Source organism: Stegodyphus dumicola, chromosome 6 (assembly GCF_044657685.1).
Source record: "Stegodyphus dumicola isolate Sdum_Otavi_A_Nest chromosome 6, ASM4465768v1".
Classification (NCBI taxonomy): Eukaryota; Metazoa; Arthropoda; class Arachnida; order Araneae; family Eresidae; genus Stegodyphus; species Stegodyphus dumicola.
Window position 1 is genome coordinate 84,464,465 of NC_140773.1, and position 16,513 is coordinate 84,480,977.

At 32.9% G+C, this 16,513-nt stretch overlaps 1 protein-coding gene across 2 annotated transcripts in view; it reads left to right on the plus strand.

Moving 5' to 3' along the window:
- Positions 1-3,503: 3,503 nt before the first annotated feature.
- Positions 3,504-16,513, plus strand: part of LOC118185426 (uncharacterized) — a 43,340-nt gene continuing 30,330 nt past the window's right edge. The window contains exons 1-2 of one of the 2 annotated variants that reach the window (XM_085818623.1): positions 3,504-3,704; positions 3,982-4,493. In XM_085818623.1, coding sequence (XP_085674749.1) covers positions 4,028-4,493 — 466 coding nt within the window. In that variant the 5' untranslated portion in view covers positions 3,504-3,704; positions 3,982-4,027. The remainder of the gene's footprint in view (positions 3,705-3,981; positions 4,494-16,513) is intronic. The other variant, XM_085818624.1, reaches the window with a different exon arrangement.

The following is a 16,513-nucleotide window of genomic DNA, read 5'->3' on the forward strand; positions in this document are numbered from 1 at the left end:
GAAAATTCTGGTCCTCCTCAAAGCGAAGGAAAATCATTAAAAACATCTTCCGATTTAAAAATATTTTTATAATCTAAAAAGAATCTTAAAAAATGAAAACATGTCCTTAAAAGTATAAAAAAAATTAAAATCCTACAGTGGAAAATCTTTGAAAGTTCAAAATAATGTTAACACAAAACTTTACTAGAACCTCTTATCAAACAGCAGTAGCAAAGGAAAATGGGGGGGGGGGAAGTCAAATCATTAAAAATATCTTTCAATGTAAAACGATTGTACTAGTCTAAAAAGAATATTTGATATTCTACATTTACAGGATTTTATCAATTTGAATTTTTATTCTTTGTGAAAAATTGGTTCTAAATTTCTTTCTTTATATATTTACTGATAAATTTTTAGCAGGATAATGCACGAAAATTTTTAGTAGGATTATAAATTTTCCTTTTAAAAAATAATTTCTATATACATAGTCCAAACACATCTGTATACAGTGGAATACGTTTAAAATGAAATATCGGTTAACACGAAATAATGCAACGGTTCCGACAAACTACTATGTATTTTCATGCATTTTGTTTCTCTTCACACGAAACAAAAATAGCTTAATACGAAAAGATATCCTTTCTGGGAAAGAACAAAATATAGAAAACACCTGCATCGCAGGCGAGAATTGAGCGGGGTGTGGAATGAAAGAGAGGTGCTTTAATTTGATGCTAAAAAAGACAATGCAAAGAAAAATATCAGATTATTTTCCCAAAACTCAATATTTTGTTTTTCAAAAAGCTTGAAAATTTTGTATTAAATTTAAGTTCTTGAGGATGTTTTTTCGTTTCATTGATTTTTATTAAATACATACATATCTCTGCAAATAAAATGTACTCTAATAAACTTAATTTTGTTATGAATATATGTTTTTTTTTTTTTTTTTTTTTTTTTTTCAATATTCTACAAAAAAGTATTTCTGTCCCCTCAGTTTTGTGTTAATGATTTTTTACTGTATATCTATTGCACATAAATCCCTTTCTTACATACAATATATATGTATGTACTATAAAATAACTAAATAAAAAGTAAGGAAAGTTTAATTAAGTAAAGGAAAAAAAGTATAATTAGCAACTATGAAATCTTATAAAAGTAGTACGAAATTTATAATGGCAAACATTAAATAGATGAAAGTAAATAAAATTTAAATTATAGAATTTACTTTATGAAATTAATAACAAGTGGTTAAATATATATTTTAATTACTTAAAATATGGACCTTCTTTGGCAGAGATAGTTGGATATAAAATTACTACTTCAAATTTTCAGATTACTATTATTTAAAGTCTCAACTTGCAATCTTAATCCACTTAACAACCATTGCAAAAATCACCCGTTATCATATTCCACAGATCAGCAGCATACATTTTTTTTTTCAAAATCATGCATATTAAATATTGGCTTTTGATAGTCAAGTGGATACAAATAAGATGAACTGTTTTTATGATTTTAGACTAGTAGTCTATTCTTCCATTCACTTACTTTGCTACAGTATTTCATTTTTTGTATTCTCGACTACCCAAAATTTCAAGAGCTTTCCCGATATTTTTTTAGTTGAGTTTTTACTATACACACATTTCAGTATTTACACCATCAAAAGTGCACAGAGTACTTAAAGTGAATTTACTTTTACAGCTAAACACAGGAACTGGAAAACAAAAAAGTACTTATTTGGAATTGTATTTCTTTTTCGTTTATGAAAATCAAAGTCCATTACACAAACATGCAGTCACACTGTGCAAGCATGTATGGAAATTCTTAACACATTTAGTAATCCTGATAATTGATTACACATTTAGTAATCCTGATAATTGATTACACATTTAGTAAATAAATCAGAAAATATTTTAATGTATAACAAATGAATAAAGTAGTTAAGCTTTCATAAAACAGAGCATAATACTATAGTTACTAAGATATTTAATGTTATAAAGTTAGGTAATTTAGTAAATTTCAGTTTTTCACCAAAGCAATGAAGTATTTTGATAATTATGAAGTTCCTCACATATCTTTATAGACGAACTTTATTGAAATTCTTCTTATTATTATTTAGTTCACATAGAACACTGCAATTCTTTCATATTCCTTGATCTGAAGTTTTCTGCTAGTGTTTTTTTTATTAAAATTGCTGTATTTGCACACATACAATTTTTGTATAGTGGCTTCAGATGTGGATAAGTTTTTCGAACAATCTCGTTTGTTTTACTGTCGTCGCTGAATTTTGCGATAAATGCATTACATATTTTGCCGAGTATCACCTTTCATACTTTTCATACTGTTAATGTACATCAGCAGTGAATTATTCTCCTCTTTCCTCAAATACACTACGGCGATAAACAATAACCGTTCACTAAAAATTTTGCGTAAGTTTCCACTCATAATAATTTAAAGTACTCAAATCTCACAATTAAAGCACCTAAACACACTATTCAGCACAATTCTTTCGAAAGCGCGCCGTAATAGTCAAAAGTGGGGTAGGTCGTCTTGCCCAGGTGAAACTAGTCGATATTTTCGTGACGTCAAAAATTTGAAAAGTGGGGTAGGGTTTGGAAATACGCTTCCGGTCCATAGTACAAAAATTTAAAATTGCCACAGCTACTATGCGACCTCTTCTTGGTAGAAAAAGCAACTTATCTACTACAAACAAATTAATTCTATATCGCTCCATACTTTGCCCAGCCCTCCTTTATGCAGCACCGATCTGGGAACATGCAGCTAAAACCAATATTAAACAATTACAAATTCTACAAGAAATTCTCAATGCTCCTTGGTATATTCCAAACATCTATATTCACAGAGACCTTCGAATCGAACTTATTCAAGTGTATATTAAACGATTAGCGGTCAACTTCTTTTATTCAGTACAAACCCACAGTAATAGCCTTATTAGCACTCTCAGACACTCCCCGCGTCGCAGAGAAAAACATCGGTACCATGTGACATCCTACCCATATTACACGGCGTTTGTTTCACATGAACAACTGTTTCGGACAATTTTTCTGCCTGTTTTACTATTGAAAGAAAGACGTGTGACTTTTTCCTTCCTTTCGAAAAAAGTTGCAAGTTGTTCGTTTTCAACCAATCAGCTATCAGCGCCGAAACGCTGTTAGCTTGTTTGTAATGGAGAATCAGTTTCCCTAAGGCTCCTGTGGTAAGTTTCCCCTGTGTTAACCCCAAAGCGAGCTGTGGTGATTGGCTGTGGTGACAAAGCAGAAAAATTGTTCCAAACAGTTGTTCTTTCGAAACAAACCGACGTGTGATAGCAGCCTAAGAATTACAACCTTAATTGACTCATTCACGCTAAACTGACTCTGCGGTTTACCACCCGCGGCTACATCTTATAACGACACAGGACGTGCCCCCCCCCCGTTTTTTCGCCGCCGCTAGTGCGAACCTCACTCTCTTTCTTCCGCCTCCCACACTTCCTTCCACCCTACTCTTTCTCCTCCTACCCGATCCTTATCAGAAGTCGAGTAAAAAGATGTTTCTACATCTTGACACTCGAGAATAAAATACGATCTGTGGTGTGTTATTTCTCACCTTAAGGGCTTAAAGACACAGTTAACGCAAAACGAAACATTTCTTTGCGTTTCGTTGTTAGCAGAACGTCCGTGGAAAGTGTCTCTACGTCGTATAGGTTGTTTGTCAAATTGGTAAATATCTGGGTAAAGTAACTATTTTGTTTGTTTTCAATACACTTTTGAAACATGAAGTTTAGTAAATATTTAGAAGTTTCCTAAATGAAATCAACTGAATAACACTATTACAAAGTAAAATTCTATGTACATTGTTTCATTTTAGCATCATTTTACCTCTTTTTTGAAAAGGAAAAAAATATATATAGAAGCTTTTTTATTATGCTTGAACTTCTTTTTAAAAAAGCTCTTTTTAATATGCATATGTCTGTTTTCAAAAAAAGTTTTTTTTTATTTTTTTTTATAGGCTAACAATGTGTTATTAGGAAGTACAGAAATAAGAACTGTTTATTATGGCAGCTGTACCATCTACTGCTGGATCTGTTGAAGAACCAATAGGCCCTACTGAGATTATTGTACCGAAATCTGTCACCGCTGAACAATTACATACTCCAGCAACAGGAGAGGAAGAACCTAATGAAGAGACACCTAAAATAGTTGAAATACGACCTAAAGTGACCAATGAGAGTAGACATTCAATTGGTTCTTATAATGCCCCTAACAGAGAAAAAATTGCTGGTGCATCAGGTAGTGTGGGCATCGGTGGTGGGCGAAGTAATCGGCCTAGTCAGAGCGAAAATACTTTAGCAAAATCACAATCAGAAATTCAAGTAGGTGCAACAAACTCATTGTCTGTAAGTCAAACTAGTAAAAATAGCCTGATGACATTTTCAAGCTCTGGTACATTTTATGACCATACAAAAAAGAAAGTTGATGTTAGAATTCCACCAAAACCTGTGCAGTCAACAAATGGGAAAGGTAAATTTTATATATATATATATGTAATTCCTATGAAAATATGTCTTAAGATAATCTTGTGAATTGAATATCTAATAAAATTGTGTTGCTGTATATCTGTAATTTTAACATGCATATAGTTAAGATATCATAGAATTAAACCATCACATTGTGTTCTAGCAGTCTGTAGTTAAAAAATATTTTGAATTTGATATTTTTATAGAATGTCATGATCTACTCATATTTAAAGGCTTTATATTTGAGTACATTTGTGAAAAAAATGTATATCTTTTGCCTGATAAATGTTATTCTGATTCAGATAAGAGCTTCATTAAATTGCAAATATTTCTGAAAACGAACAAAACAACAGTATTTATAAGGAATGTGATGTTCTGAGAGTAGTGTAACATTTAATGTTTTAGAATGATATTTTTGTGTCATATAATTAATGAAAATTCATATTTTAATAATTGTTTTGATTATTTTATGTTAACTATAAATAATTTTAGAAGATGAACATGTTGGAAAACTGGTAGGAACACAATTGCTATTACTTTCATAATCAGAGGGGGTATTGGAACTAATCAGATAATAAACATATGGCAAGTCTATAATTATAGATTTGGAGGTATCTGGGCAGACCATTCTCTTTATTGTTCCTCCTAATTTGAACACCTTTATTTCTAGTTAAGGTTGATAATTTTCTTTACAATTAAGGTAACTATATGAATCAATTTAATCGAATGAAAAATTTTTCAGTAATGTTGTGTTATATGTTGTTTCTTATTTTGATTTAATCCTTTTAAATCAAATAGGAGAGGATATCCAAAACAGTTTGGCGTAATACAGACGTAATGCAATGTAATTAAGATGTATTATTGCTAGCAAATTATTCTGTGAACGTATTGGGGGGGGCACGTCGCGGCGCGCAATGAACTGGAAGTTGATCTGTCAACACTATCGTTATCTTCAGGGCAGATGTTTTTATTTTAGTCGGCTTATAATTCCTTACTAAATGTAGTATTTAATTTCGATGTACTCCGTCTTTGATATGATTTAAATAAAATTTCTCGTCATTATAAATATCACGAATACAAATCACATAGTTTTCTGGTTGCAATTTTCTAATTTCGGCTATGAGTAAGGTATGCTGGTTGATCTTTACAATATGGTAACCGGTAGTTTGGCGACATTTTGGAGGCGATAAAGGTTACTACCTGGGACTTTGGTAATAATGTGAGCAGTACTCAGTTCAGATTACGCATTATTTTGTGTGAGGGAAATGAGAGATCATGGGATATGTCATGTGATATTAATGGACGAATTACGGTTCTTTAATCGGAAAAGGGGGGAAATCGGGAAAAAATCTGGAAATTTTGTATTTGGTTTATTCTGTGTTGTGTGAAACAGTGTTCGTAAATTTTTGGATCCCATGGCCGTAACTAAAGAAAAGTTTATCGGACACGTAATCAAGATTCTGAAGAAGATGAGGTAAGTTAGTATTTTTAATTATTTGAGGATATTATTTTTATGCATTGTTCTAAATGTAAGGTGGAAGTAAAGGAATTTGGTATTATTGGGAAAATTATTAGCAATGATTTAGTTCAAAGTAATTAGGATTGTAAGGTAATTTTTATTAATTTAATGTATGTGCTCATTTATATTTTAAGTAGTGTTTTTGAATTTAATTATATTTTAATTAAATGATAGTTATTTTGTGAATTTTATGTTTGTAGGAATTTGGTATACGTTTCAGTTGAAGTAAACGTGCATGGAAATAATTTAAATATTTGATACTAAGTATTTGTAATGCTTGCGGTATGAATTCGTTGATGACGTGTATAATGTAATAGATGATTTAGAGGTAAAAGTTTTTGGATATTTTATTTATTTTATATGTGGAAATGTTCATATTTGGAAAGGGTAAATACTTTTTCGCGATCAGGTAATTTCATATATGTTCTTTTTACCGGGTTTAAAGATTGAGAAAATTGTCATGTATTTTCGTGAAATGTTTCTAATTTATGAGAAAAAAGCAGTGTACATGGATATAGTGAAGAGTGTGCGCAATGCTATTTTTGTGCAATTCTGGGATTTTTTTTAAGTAAAAATAAGTCGACGTGTACATGGTTTAGTGATATTTTAATTAAATGATAGTTATTTTGTGAATTTTATGTTTGTAGGAATTTGGTATACGTTTAAGTTGAATTAAACGTGCATGGAAATAATTTAAATATTTGATACTAAGTATTTGTAATGCTTGCGGTATGAATTCGTTGGTGACGTGTATAATGTAATAGATGATTTAGAGGTAAAAGTTTTTGGACATTTTATTTATTTTATATGTGGAAATGTTCATATTTGGAAAGGGTAAATACTTTTTCGCGATCAGATAGTTTCATATATGTTCTTTTTACTGGGTTTAAAGATTGAGAAAATTGTCATGTATTTTCGTGAAATTTTTCTAATTTATGAGAAAAAAGCAGTGTACATGGATATAGTGAAGAGTGTGAGCAATGCCATTTTTGTGCAATTCTGGGATGTTTTTTTAAGTAAAAATAAGTCGGCGTGTACATGGTTTATGTGTATGCGTTATTTTGAAAAACGCGTAAGGAGTATGGTATTGTGCACTTTTTCCCAATTTTGCAGTGAATATTTGTCATGATTAAGCAGTTTTGTTAGATAAAATTTCTAGCATAAGTGTAATTCGGCTAGTAGATTGTTGGAAGAAGTGTTCAGTAGAGAAAAAGAAAAGAAACATGTCTTTACTTCGTGAAGACAAAATGGCGGCGGGAAAAAAAAAAATAGACGGTTGCTGTAGGAGAGTTGGTCGCCAAATTTTCGCCAAAAAAACGCCTAGTTACCATAATGTAAAGATCAACCGGTATGCTTTACGCATCCGCGCGTTAAAAGAAATGTTTAATAAAGTAAACAAATAAATATTAGGCTTCTTTTTTGGTAAATTTGGATACCCTTTGGATCATAATTGCTCATTATTTTATAAATTACGGTTTCATATTTTTAATTTTATAATTTCTGCATGCCATCTTACCAGATTTAAACTGATGATCTATAATCCAGAAAAATCGATAATCCGGAATCGCCGAAGTCCCGACGAGTCCGAATTAAAGACTTTTGACTGTATACGTTTGGATTGTTTCGAAAAACTGGCAGATTTCTATGTTTCTTTCAATAGCATCTTTTAAAATTATATTTAGATTATGGGCTACACAATGTTCAGATCAAGCATGTAGTTTTTTTCGTATTGCATGTTTTCCACACAATTTTGTACGTCCCTCTCATTACTGCTGCACCAATGTATCCTTGGTGGTTTAATTCTAGTATACAATACACATGTGGGATTTGGCTACTTTTGCCAACATTATGATGAGCAGTTAACGAGTCATTTTGATGTTGGCTACAGTTTTCAAAACCGCACTAAGGCATACTGTATACTAGGATGTTACCTCCTTGGCCACGATATTTTGTTAAATCCAAACTTATTTTGTGCAGTGATTTCATGATTTCTTCTTCAAAGCCCTTTGTGTTAAACCCTTAGCTTCACTCAGAAGTCTTTCATCTAAGCTTAGTCTGTATAGTGGTGCCATCCGCTGGCAGGGTCCACATAATCATTGATGCATTCATAGGTATACATTTCTATTTAAATCAAAATAAATTTTATTTCTAATTAGGTAAGTAATTTCTTGGCTTGAAAAATAAAAATATAGAGTACAAATCTGATATACGCCCTAATTTCACCAAATGTGGCTATATGTGTTCTGCCCTGGTTTTTGGCGCGATTGCGTGTTGTATGGCAACCCTGTTGACGTTGAAAAATCTCACTGGAGCTCGTTGGTTTGTTGGTTCGCTCCTGTGTCTCAGAAGATAGGGGAGAAAAATAAATGGTGGAAGTTGTTGAATTGAAGTTCGGCAAAAGAAAAGGTTGATCTTTACATTATGGTAACTTGGCGATTTTTTGGCGAAAATTTGGCGACCAACTCTCCTACAGCAACCCTCTATTTTTTTCCCCGCCGCCATTTTGTCTTCACGAAGTAAAGACATGTTTCTTTTCTTTTTATCTCCTGAACACTTCTTCCAACAATCTACTAGCAGAATTACACTTATGCTAGAAATTTTATCAAACAAAACTGCTTAATCATGAAAAATATTCACTGCAAAATTAGGAAAAACTGCACAATACCATTCTCCTTACGCATTTTTCAAAATAACACATACACATAAACCATGTACACGCCGACTTATTTTTACTTAAAAAAAACATCCCAGAATTGCACAAAAATGGCATTGCGCACACTCTTCACTATATCCATGTACACTGCTTTTTTCTCATAAATCAGAAAAATTTCACGAAAATACATGACAATTTTCTCAATCTTTAAACCCGGTAAAAAGAACATATATGAAATTACCTGATCGCGAAAAAGTATTTACCCTTTACAAATATGAACATTTCCACATATAAAATAAATAAAATATCCAAAAACTTTTACCTCTAAATCATCTATTACATTCTACACGTCACCAACGAATTCATACCGCAAGCATTACAAATACTTAGTATCAAATATTTAAATTATTTCCATGCACGTTTATTTCAACTTAAACGTATACCAAATTCCTACAAGCATAAAATTCACAAAATAACTATCATTTCATTAAAATATCACTAAACCATGTACACGTCGACTTATTTTTACTTAAAAAAACATCCCAGAATTGCACAAAAATGGCATTGCGCACACTCTTCACTATATCCATGTACACTGCTTTTTTCTCATAAATTAAAAAAATTTCACGAAAATACATGACAATTTTCTCAATCTTTAAACCCGGTAAAAAGAACATATATGAAATTACATGATCGCGAAAAAGTATTTACCCTTTACAAATATCAACATTTCCACATATAAAATAAATAGAATATCCAAAAACTTTTACATCTAAATCATCTATTACATTATACACGTCACCAACGAATTCATACCTCAAGCATTACAAATACTTAATATCAAATATTTAAATTATTTCCATGCACGTTTATTTGAACTTAAACGTATACCAAATTCCTACAAACATAAAATTCACAAAATAACTATCATTTCATTAAAATATAATTAAATTCAAAAACACTACTTAAAATATAAATGAGCACATACATTAAATTAATAAAAATTACCTTACAATCCTAATTACTTTAAACTAAATCATTGCTAATAACAATTTTCCCAATAATACCAAATTCCTTTCCACCTTACATTTACAACAATGCATAAAAATAATATCCTCAAATAATTAAAAATACTAACTTACCTAATCTTCTTCAGAATCTTGATTACGTGGCGGATACACTTTTCTTACTTCTGTTTCAGAATCTTTAAAATCATACTTATCTTTCAAAGCAAGATACCAGGTAAAATAAATAACATAATAAAACATCTTTATTTCTCTCTCGCACAACCTTAAAAAACATTTATTACTATCCTTTTCAATACCACTAAATACCCATTTCGAATTCACTTTAGTTACGGCCATGGGATCCAAAAATTCACAAACACTATTTCACACAACACAGAATAAAGCCAAATACAAAATTGCCAGATTTTTTCCCGATTAAAGAACAGTAATTCGTCCATTAATATCACACAACATATCCCATGATCTCTCATTTCCCTCACACAAAATAATGCGTAATCAGAACTGAATACTACTCACATTCTTAACAAAGTCTAACTAACCTAATCTTCTTCCGAATCTTCCTTACATGGTGGATACACTTTTATTATGGATTCAATAAAATTACTGAATGATTTTTTTCCCGAATTTGATTAAAAAAAAAATTCTCTTTATCACATCTACAATTCACTTTAGACAGCGCCATACAATCCCAAAATTATTCAACCCTACTTCACACAACACATAATGAAGATCACACAACACACAATGAAATATACAAAATAATATACATCCACAGACACTTGTCCAAATTCCCCCCTTTTCCGATTAAAGAACCGTAATTCGTCCATTAATATCACATGACATATCCCATGATCTCTCATTTCCCCCACACAAAATAATGAATAATCGGAACTGAGTACTGCTCACATTATTACCAAAGTCCCAGGTAGTAACCTTTATCGCCTCCAAAATGTCGCCAAACTACCAGTTACCATATTGTAAAGATCAACCAAAGAAAATATCACTGTAGCCATCCTGTTCAGGGGCAGTGGGTATTTGGAAGTGGGGAAAGAGGATCTGGGAGATTATTTTTAGTGGCTGTGCATGATAGATATAGGGATTTGTGATTTTATTTATTTGTGAACCATAGTATGAATTTTCTGGATAGTGTGTCTGACTGTCATGTAAATACAATAGTGATTACGTAGAGGCATGTTAAAGGCGGTATGAAATTGGTATTTCTGCTGTTCGAAAAAGCATTAATTCATGGTAAGTGCATTTTATTTTATTCTTGTTCTTATTTTGTAGAATGTTATGTTCTTTTTTTAGTATGAATTTCTGTCATTGTTGTTTTTTTAATTATTTGAAATTTATTTAGTTTATTTTGTTGATTAGTGCGTAGTGTCTAGATTGTGAAATTCGTAGATGTTTCTTAAAGTTGAAACAGAACGCTGTGTACATGGTATTCTTTGAAATTTATTGTTGTTATGTTAATTTATTCAAGCAAGGTCTGCGTAGTTCGTAGATTCGTTCGTTGCTTAAATTGTGCAATTTGTAGATTTTTTTTAAAGTTTAAACAGGATGCTGTGTACATGGTATTCTTTGAAATTTATTGCTGTTGTGTTAATTTATTAAAGTGAGGTGTGCGTAGTTCATAGATTCGTTCGTTGCCTAAATTGCGCAATTTGTAGATTTTTTTTTCTTTTAGTTTTTTATTGCTGTTATGTTAATTTATTAAAGCGAGGTGTGCATAGTTCATAGATTCGTTCGTTGCATAGATTGATAGATTGCATAGATTCAACTTTAAAAAACATCTACGAATTGTACAGTCTAGACACTAAACAACAAAATAAACTAAAATAAATTTCAAACAATTTAAAAAAACAACAATAACGACAGTAATTCATACTAAAGAACCAATGAACATAACATTCTACAAAGTAAGAACAAAGATAAAATAAAATGCACTTACCATGAATTAATGCGTTTTCGAATAGCAGAAATATAAATTTCATACCGCCTTCAACTTGTCGCCACGTAATCACTATCGTATTTACATGACAGCTAGACACACTATCCATAAAATTTATACTATGGTTCACAAATAAATAAAATCACAAATCCCTACTTCTATCATGCACTGCCATTAAAAATAATCTCCCAGACCCTCTTTCCACACTTCCAAATACCCACTACCCTTCAACAGGATAGCCACAATCATTTCCTTTTGCCGAACTTCAATTCAACAACTACCATTTTATTTTTCCCTCCCATCTTCTCAGACGCAGAGGCGAACCAACGAGCTCCAGCGAAAGATTTTTCAACATCAACAGGGTTGCCATACAACACGCAATCGTGCCAAAAACCAGCGCAGAACACATATGGCCACATTTGGTGAAATTAGGGCATATATTAGAGTTGTACCGAAGTGTCTTTACCAGTTCCGTTATCATACCTTATTTTATTCAGTTGCTGTCATCCTTAGCATCTTCAGGTTAGAGTTGACTTAAGGGTACCCTTTGTATTATCGCTAAGTTGTTGCTTCATTTATCGTCAAGTTATTGTTTCATTTATGCCCTAGTTGTTGTTTCATTTATGGTAACCTGAGTAGTTGAATGTTATAAAAAACCTATTATGACATAATCGGTTGTATTATTCCAGGAAATTTTGAATCATGGGATGTTTTGTAAGGGCTTTTGTGGTGTGTGTTGGTTAGGAAGTACATTGCTTGTTTTATTATTTAAGGTGGTAGAATGGCTGAACTAGTAAGATTAATTTGAAGTTTCTGTACAATTTGGAACGAAAGGGGGAAAAAGTATTAATTGACTTGTGTGTAAATGAAGGTTTACTTAGTAGCCATTTTTGGGACCCCCGGAATACGTAGGATATTTTTTACTCTTATTTTTGTAAATTTATGTGGCGAAGCCTATATACGGATTCTAGTTCAGATAATTTTAGTAAGTTTTAGATCTTGTTAAGGAATTTTGTATGCCACAGACTGAAGACGAAGAAATTTCTAAATAAGGGTAAGTGGATATTTGCTTTGTGTAGTGCTTAAATGCATAAGAGATTTTTGTTGTTTGCTTTAAAATGTAGTTTATTGAGATTATGTATTTTTTATTTGCCTCTACTGTAGAAGTGGGTGCTCCTTTGACTTTTTAAGTGAAAATATATCGATGTGTATATGGACAAAGTGAAGAGAGACTGCAATGCTAAGTTTGTGCAATTCTCTGATATTTTTTTAAGTGAAAATAGGTCGACATATCCATGGATAAAGTCAAGGGAGTGCGCAATGCAACTTATGGATTTCTGGGATGTTTTTTTAAGTGAAAATAGGTCGATGTGTACATGGATACAGAGTTTGTGCAATCCTTTGTCTTGTTATTTTGGCTTTGTGTAGCGGCAATTTTTTTTGTGCAAAAATTGCCACTATAGAACCCAAAATAACAAGTCAAAGAACTGCACAAACTCGGTATCCATGTACCCCCAATTTTCGCCAAGGGGTACCCGTAAATATATTTTTACCCATCTTCATCATTATCATTGATACTGTTAAGAAATATACAGGCACGGTAAGATGGCTTCCCTGCAAAGCAGTTTTAGGGTTGCCACATTTGGTGAGAAATCGCCCGTTTGGCGTCAAAATTGGCAATATGCCATGGACGGATGAAGAACCTTCTGGAACGAATTCTTACCGGTTTAGCCCAAAATGTTCTTGAACACAAGTGGAAAGCTATTTAAACCCTGCTGGTCCACAGTCAGTAAGAGTGTGTGTGCCTAGTATAGAGTGCGAGTTAGTATCGAATTGGTGTCTCATCTAGTGAGTCAATCCCTGTGTAGTTGATCAAGTTGACAGCAGGCAGCAAGTGCTGAGTGGGTCGTCGAGTGCACCGAAAGAGTCTCATAGTGTATCGTGGTTAGTGCATCGTCGAGAGAGCGCGTTGAGCTCCAGGAACGACTGAACCGAAGAGTTGGGAGCTGTGCTCTGTGTGTTGTCGAGTGCATTGCAAGCTGTAGCGTGGAGAGTCTTGAGAGTACGTTCCGAGAAAGACCAAGCAGAATCGGGTGCTGTACTCTAGTGCTTTGATGTGAAGCTGTCTCCACCGTTGTAGCCTTATAACCTGAAGGCTGTGTCTCTGATCGTGTCAGCGTGTTTATAGTAGTTCATCGACGACTGTAAAACGTGTTTTGGAGCTGTCCTGAGAATACTGGCCAATAAAGTGTGTTTCGATACTTCATCAAGTGTCGTCGTTATTCACTCCAAATCTACACGAACCCCGTACGAACGTGAAGGAAGAAAATAATGTAACAACTGGTGTCAGAAAAGAAAAAACGCAACAATACAATCCCCATTTCCATCATTCTTAAATTCTCCATCTTCATTATCGTCATTCATATAATCTCCACCTTTAACGTTATTATCATTCATAAATTTTTTATCATCATTATCATTATTCATATAATCTCCATCATCATTATCATTCATAAGTTCTCTATCTTGTTATCATCATTTGTATAGTTGTAAATAATCAGTAAATAGTATAGTGGTGTATTATCTTTAAATTTTTCAGTTCCCTTTTATCACTGGAACACTAATTCCTCATCATGATTCTTAATGGAAGATTTGATTCATCAACTTTGAAAATAGGACCTTTTCTGGGCAGGCATATTTAGAAGATGGTTAAAACTTCAATTACTGACTGTTGTATGAAATTTTGTTACATCTAAAAAAAATCTTATAAAGAAAGTGGTTAGAATTTAATTTTTAAATTTAAAGTACTTGGTTAGAGTTGACTTTAGGGTACCCCTTGTATTATTGTGAAGTTGTTTCATTTATGGTAGCCTGAGTAGTTGAATGTTATGGAAACCCTATTGTGACGTAATCGGGTGCATGATTCTGGGAAATTTTGAATGTTTTGTAAGCGTTCTTGTGATAAGCGCTGGTTTTATTGTTTAGACGGTAGAATGGCCAAATGTAATAAGATTAATTTGAAGTTTCTGTAGGATTTTGAACGAACAGAGAAAGAGCTTTAATTGACTGGTGTGTAAATGAAGGTTTACTTAGTAGCCATTATAAGTGTCCTGTATGTAGGAAGGATATGCATCTAGTCATACGTAAAACCATTTAGATGGATTTGAATGGGTTTGTAGGAGGAAAGGTTCAGATGCGACGATGCCGATATACGTATTCGTGTTCAGATAATTTTAGGAAGTTTTGGGATGCTGTTAAGGAATTTTGTGTGCCACAGACTAAAGATGAAGGAACTTCTAAATAGGGTAAGTGGATATTTGCTTTTTATAGTGCTTAAATGTATAACACGTTTTTCCATTTTTATGTTATTTTATGTTTGGTTTAAAATGTAGTTTATTGAGATTATGTATTTTTTTGTTTGCCTTTTTTGTGCCTTTGTAGAATTGGGTGTTGCTTTGACTTTATAAGTGAAAATCTATCAATGTGTGCATGGACAAAGTGAATGGAGTGTGCAATGCTAAGTTTGTGCAATTCTCTGATTTTTTTCAAGTGAAAATAGGTCGATGTGTACATGGATAAAGTCAAGGGAGTGCGATATGCCATTTTTGTGCTATTCTGGGATATTTTTTTTTTAAGTGAAAATAGGTTGATTTGTACATGGATGCTGAGTTTGTACAAATCTTCGTCTTGTTATTTTGGCTTTGTGTAGAAGGGCAAAAATAGCAGCTGCGCAAGCCAAAATAACAAATCGGACTTGCACAAATTCAGTAGCCATGTACCGCCAAAAATCGGCACGTTTTGCCAAGGGGTACCCTAAAATATACTTTTATCAAGTGCTTTATTTTATTATGGATTTGAAATACATGTCTAATGCATCCACAATATATTATTGTTACATATACATGGCAACACACTAGTTGCTGGTCAAACTGAAGTGAAGTAATTGTCAGTTAATGTTCGTATGGAATAAACAATGTGCTATGTGAAAGTGTTGTAATGAACTTAATTATAGATCAATAAATATTAATATGATTAAAACATGGCGTAGTCGTGTGGAATAGTATTACAACTAATTGCCAGGCAATCAATCCCCTTGGTTGTTTTTCCTCTCAGCAGACGCAAGATGGAATTTTGTCGCCCACCGCAAGGCCTAAGTTTCGACGGCAATGTGGCTGAAAACTGCCGCAGATTCAAGCAGCTGTTCCAGATTTATATGAAAGCTTCAGGAAATGCTTCAAATGATTCAGATGTGAAAGTTGCTTTATTTTTAAATGCCGCTGATGAGGAAGCAGTTGAAGTGTTCAACACGTTCAATCTTTCAACAGGAGACCAGGGTAACTATGAAAAAGTGCTTGAGAGGTTTGAAGCTTTCACGACACCTAGAACAAATGTTGTGGTGGAGAGATTTTTATTCAATAAGAGAAAACAAGAAGAAGGGGAACTTTTTGATTGTTTCATAACTGACCTGAAAAAACTTGTAAAATCTTGCAAATTTGGTGAGCAGAGTGATTCTGTCATACGTGATCGCATTGTCCTTGGAGTATCAGATGCCAGTTTACAGTAGAGGATGCTGTGAGAAAATAATCTGAGTTTGGAAAAAGCAATTGAATTAGGGAAAGCTGATTTGAGCAAAGCTCGTGCTGAAACGTTAAGAGAACATAACGTTGACAGCGTAACTAGAGAAAAAGTGAAGCAACATCGGACTGGAGGAGCCAATGCAGCCTTAGCAGTGAGGAAGCGCAGAGGATGGAGTGATGACACTTCAAATACTGATATCTTTATGTAAAAAATGCAACAGACATCACGTTAATGAACAGTGTCCGGCATGTGGGAAAAAATGCTTTAATTGTGGCAAACTAAATCACTTTTCGAC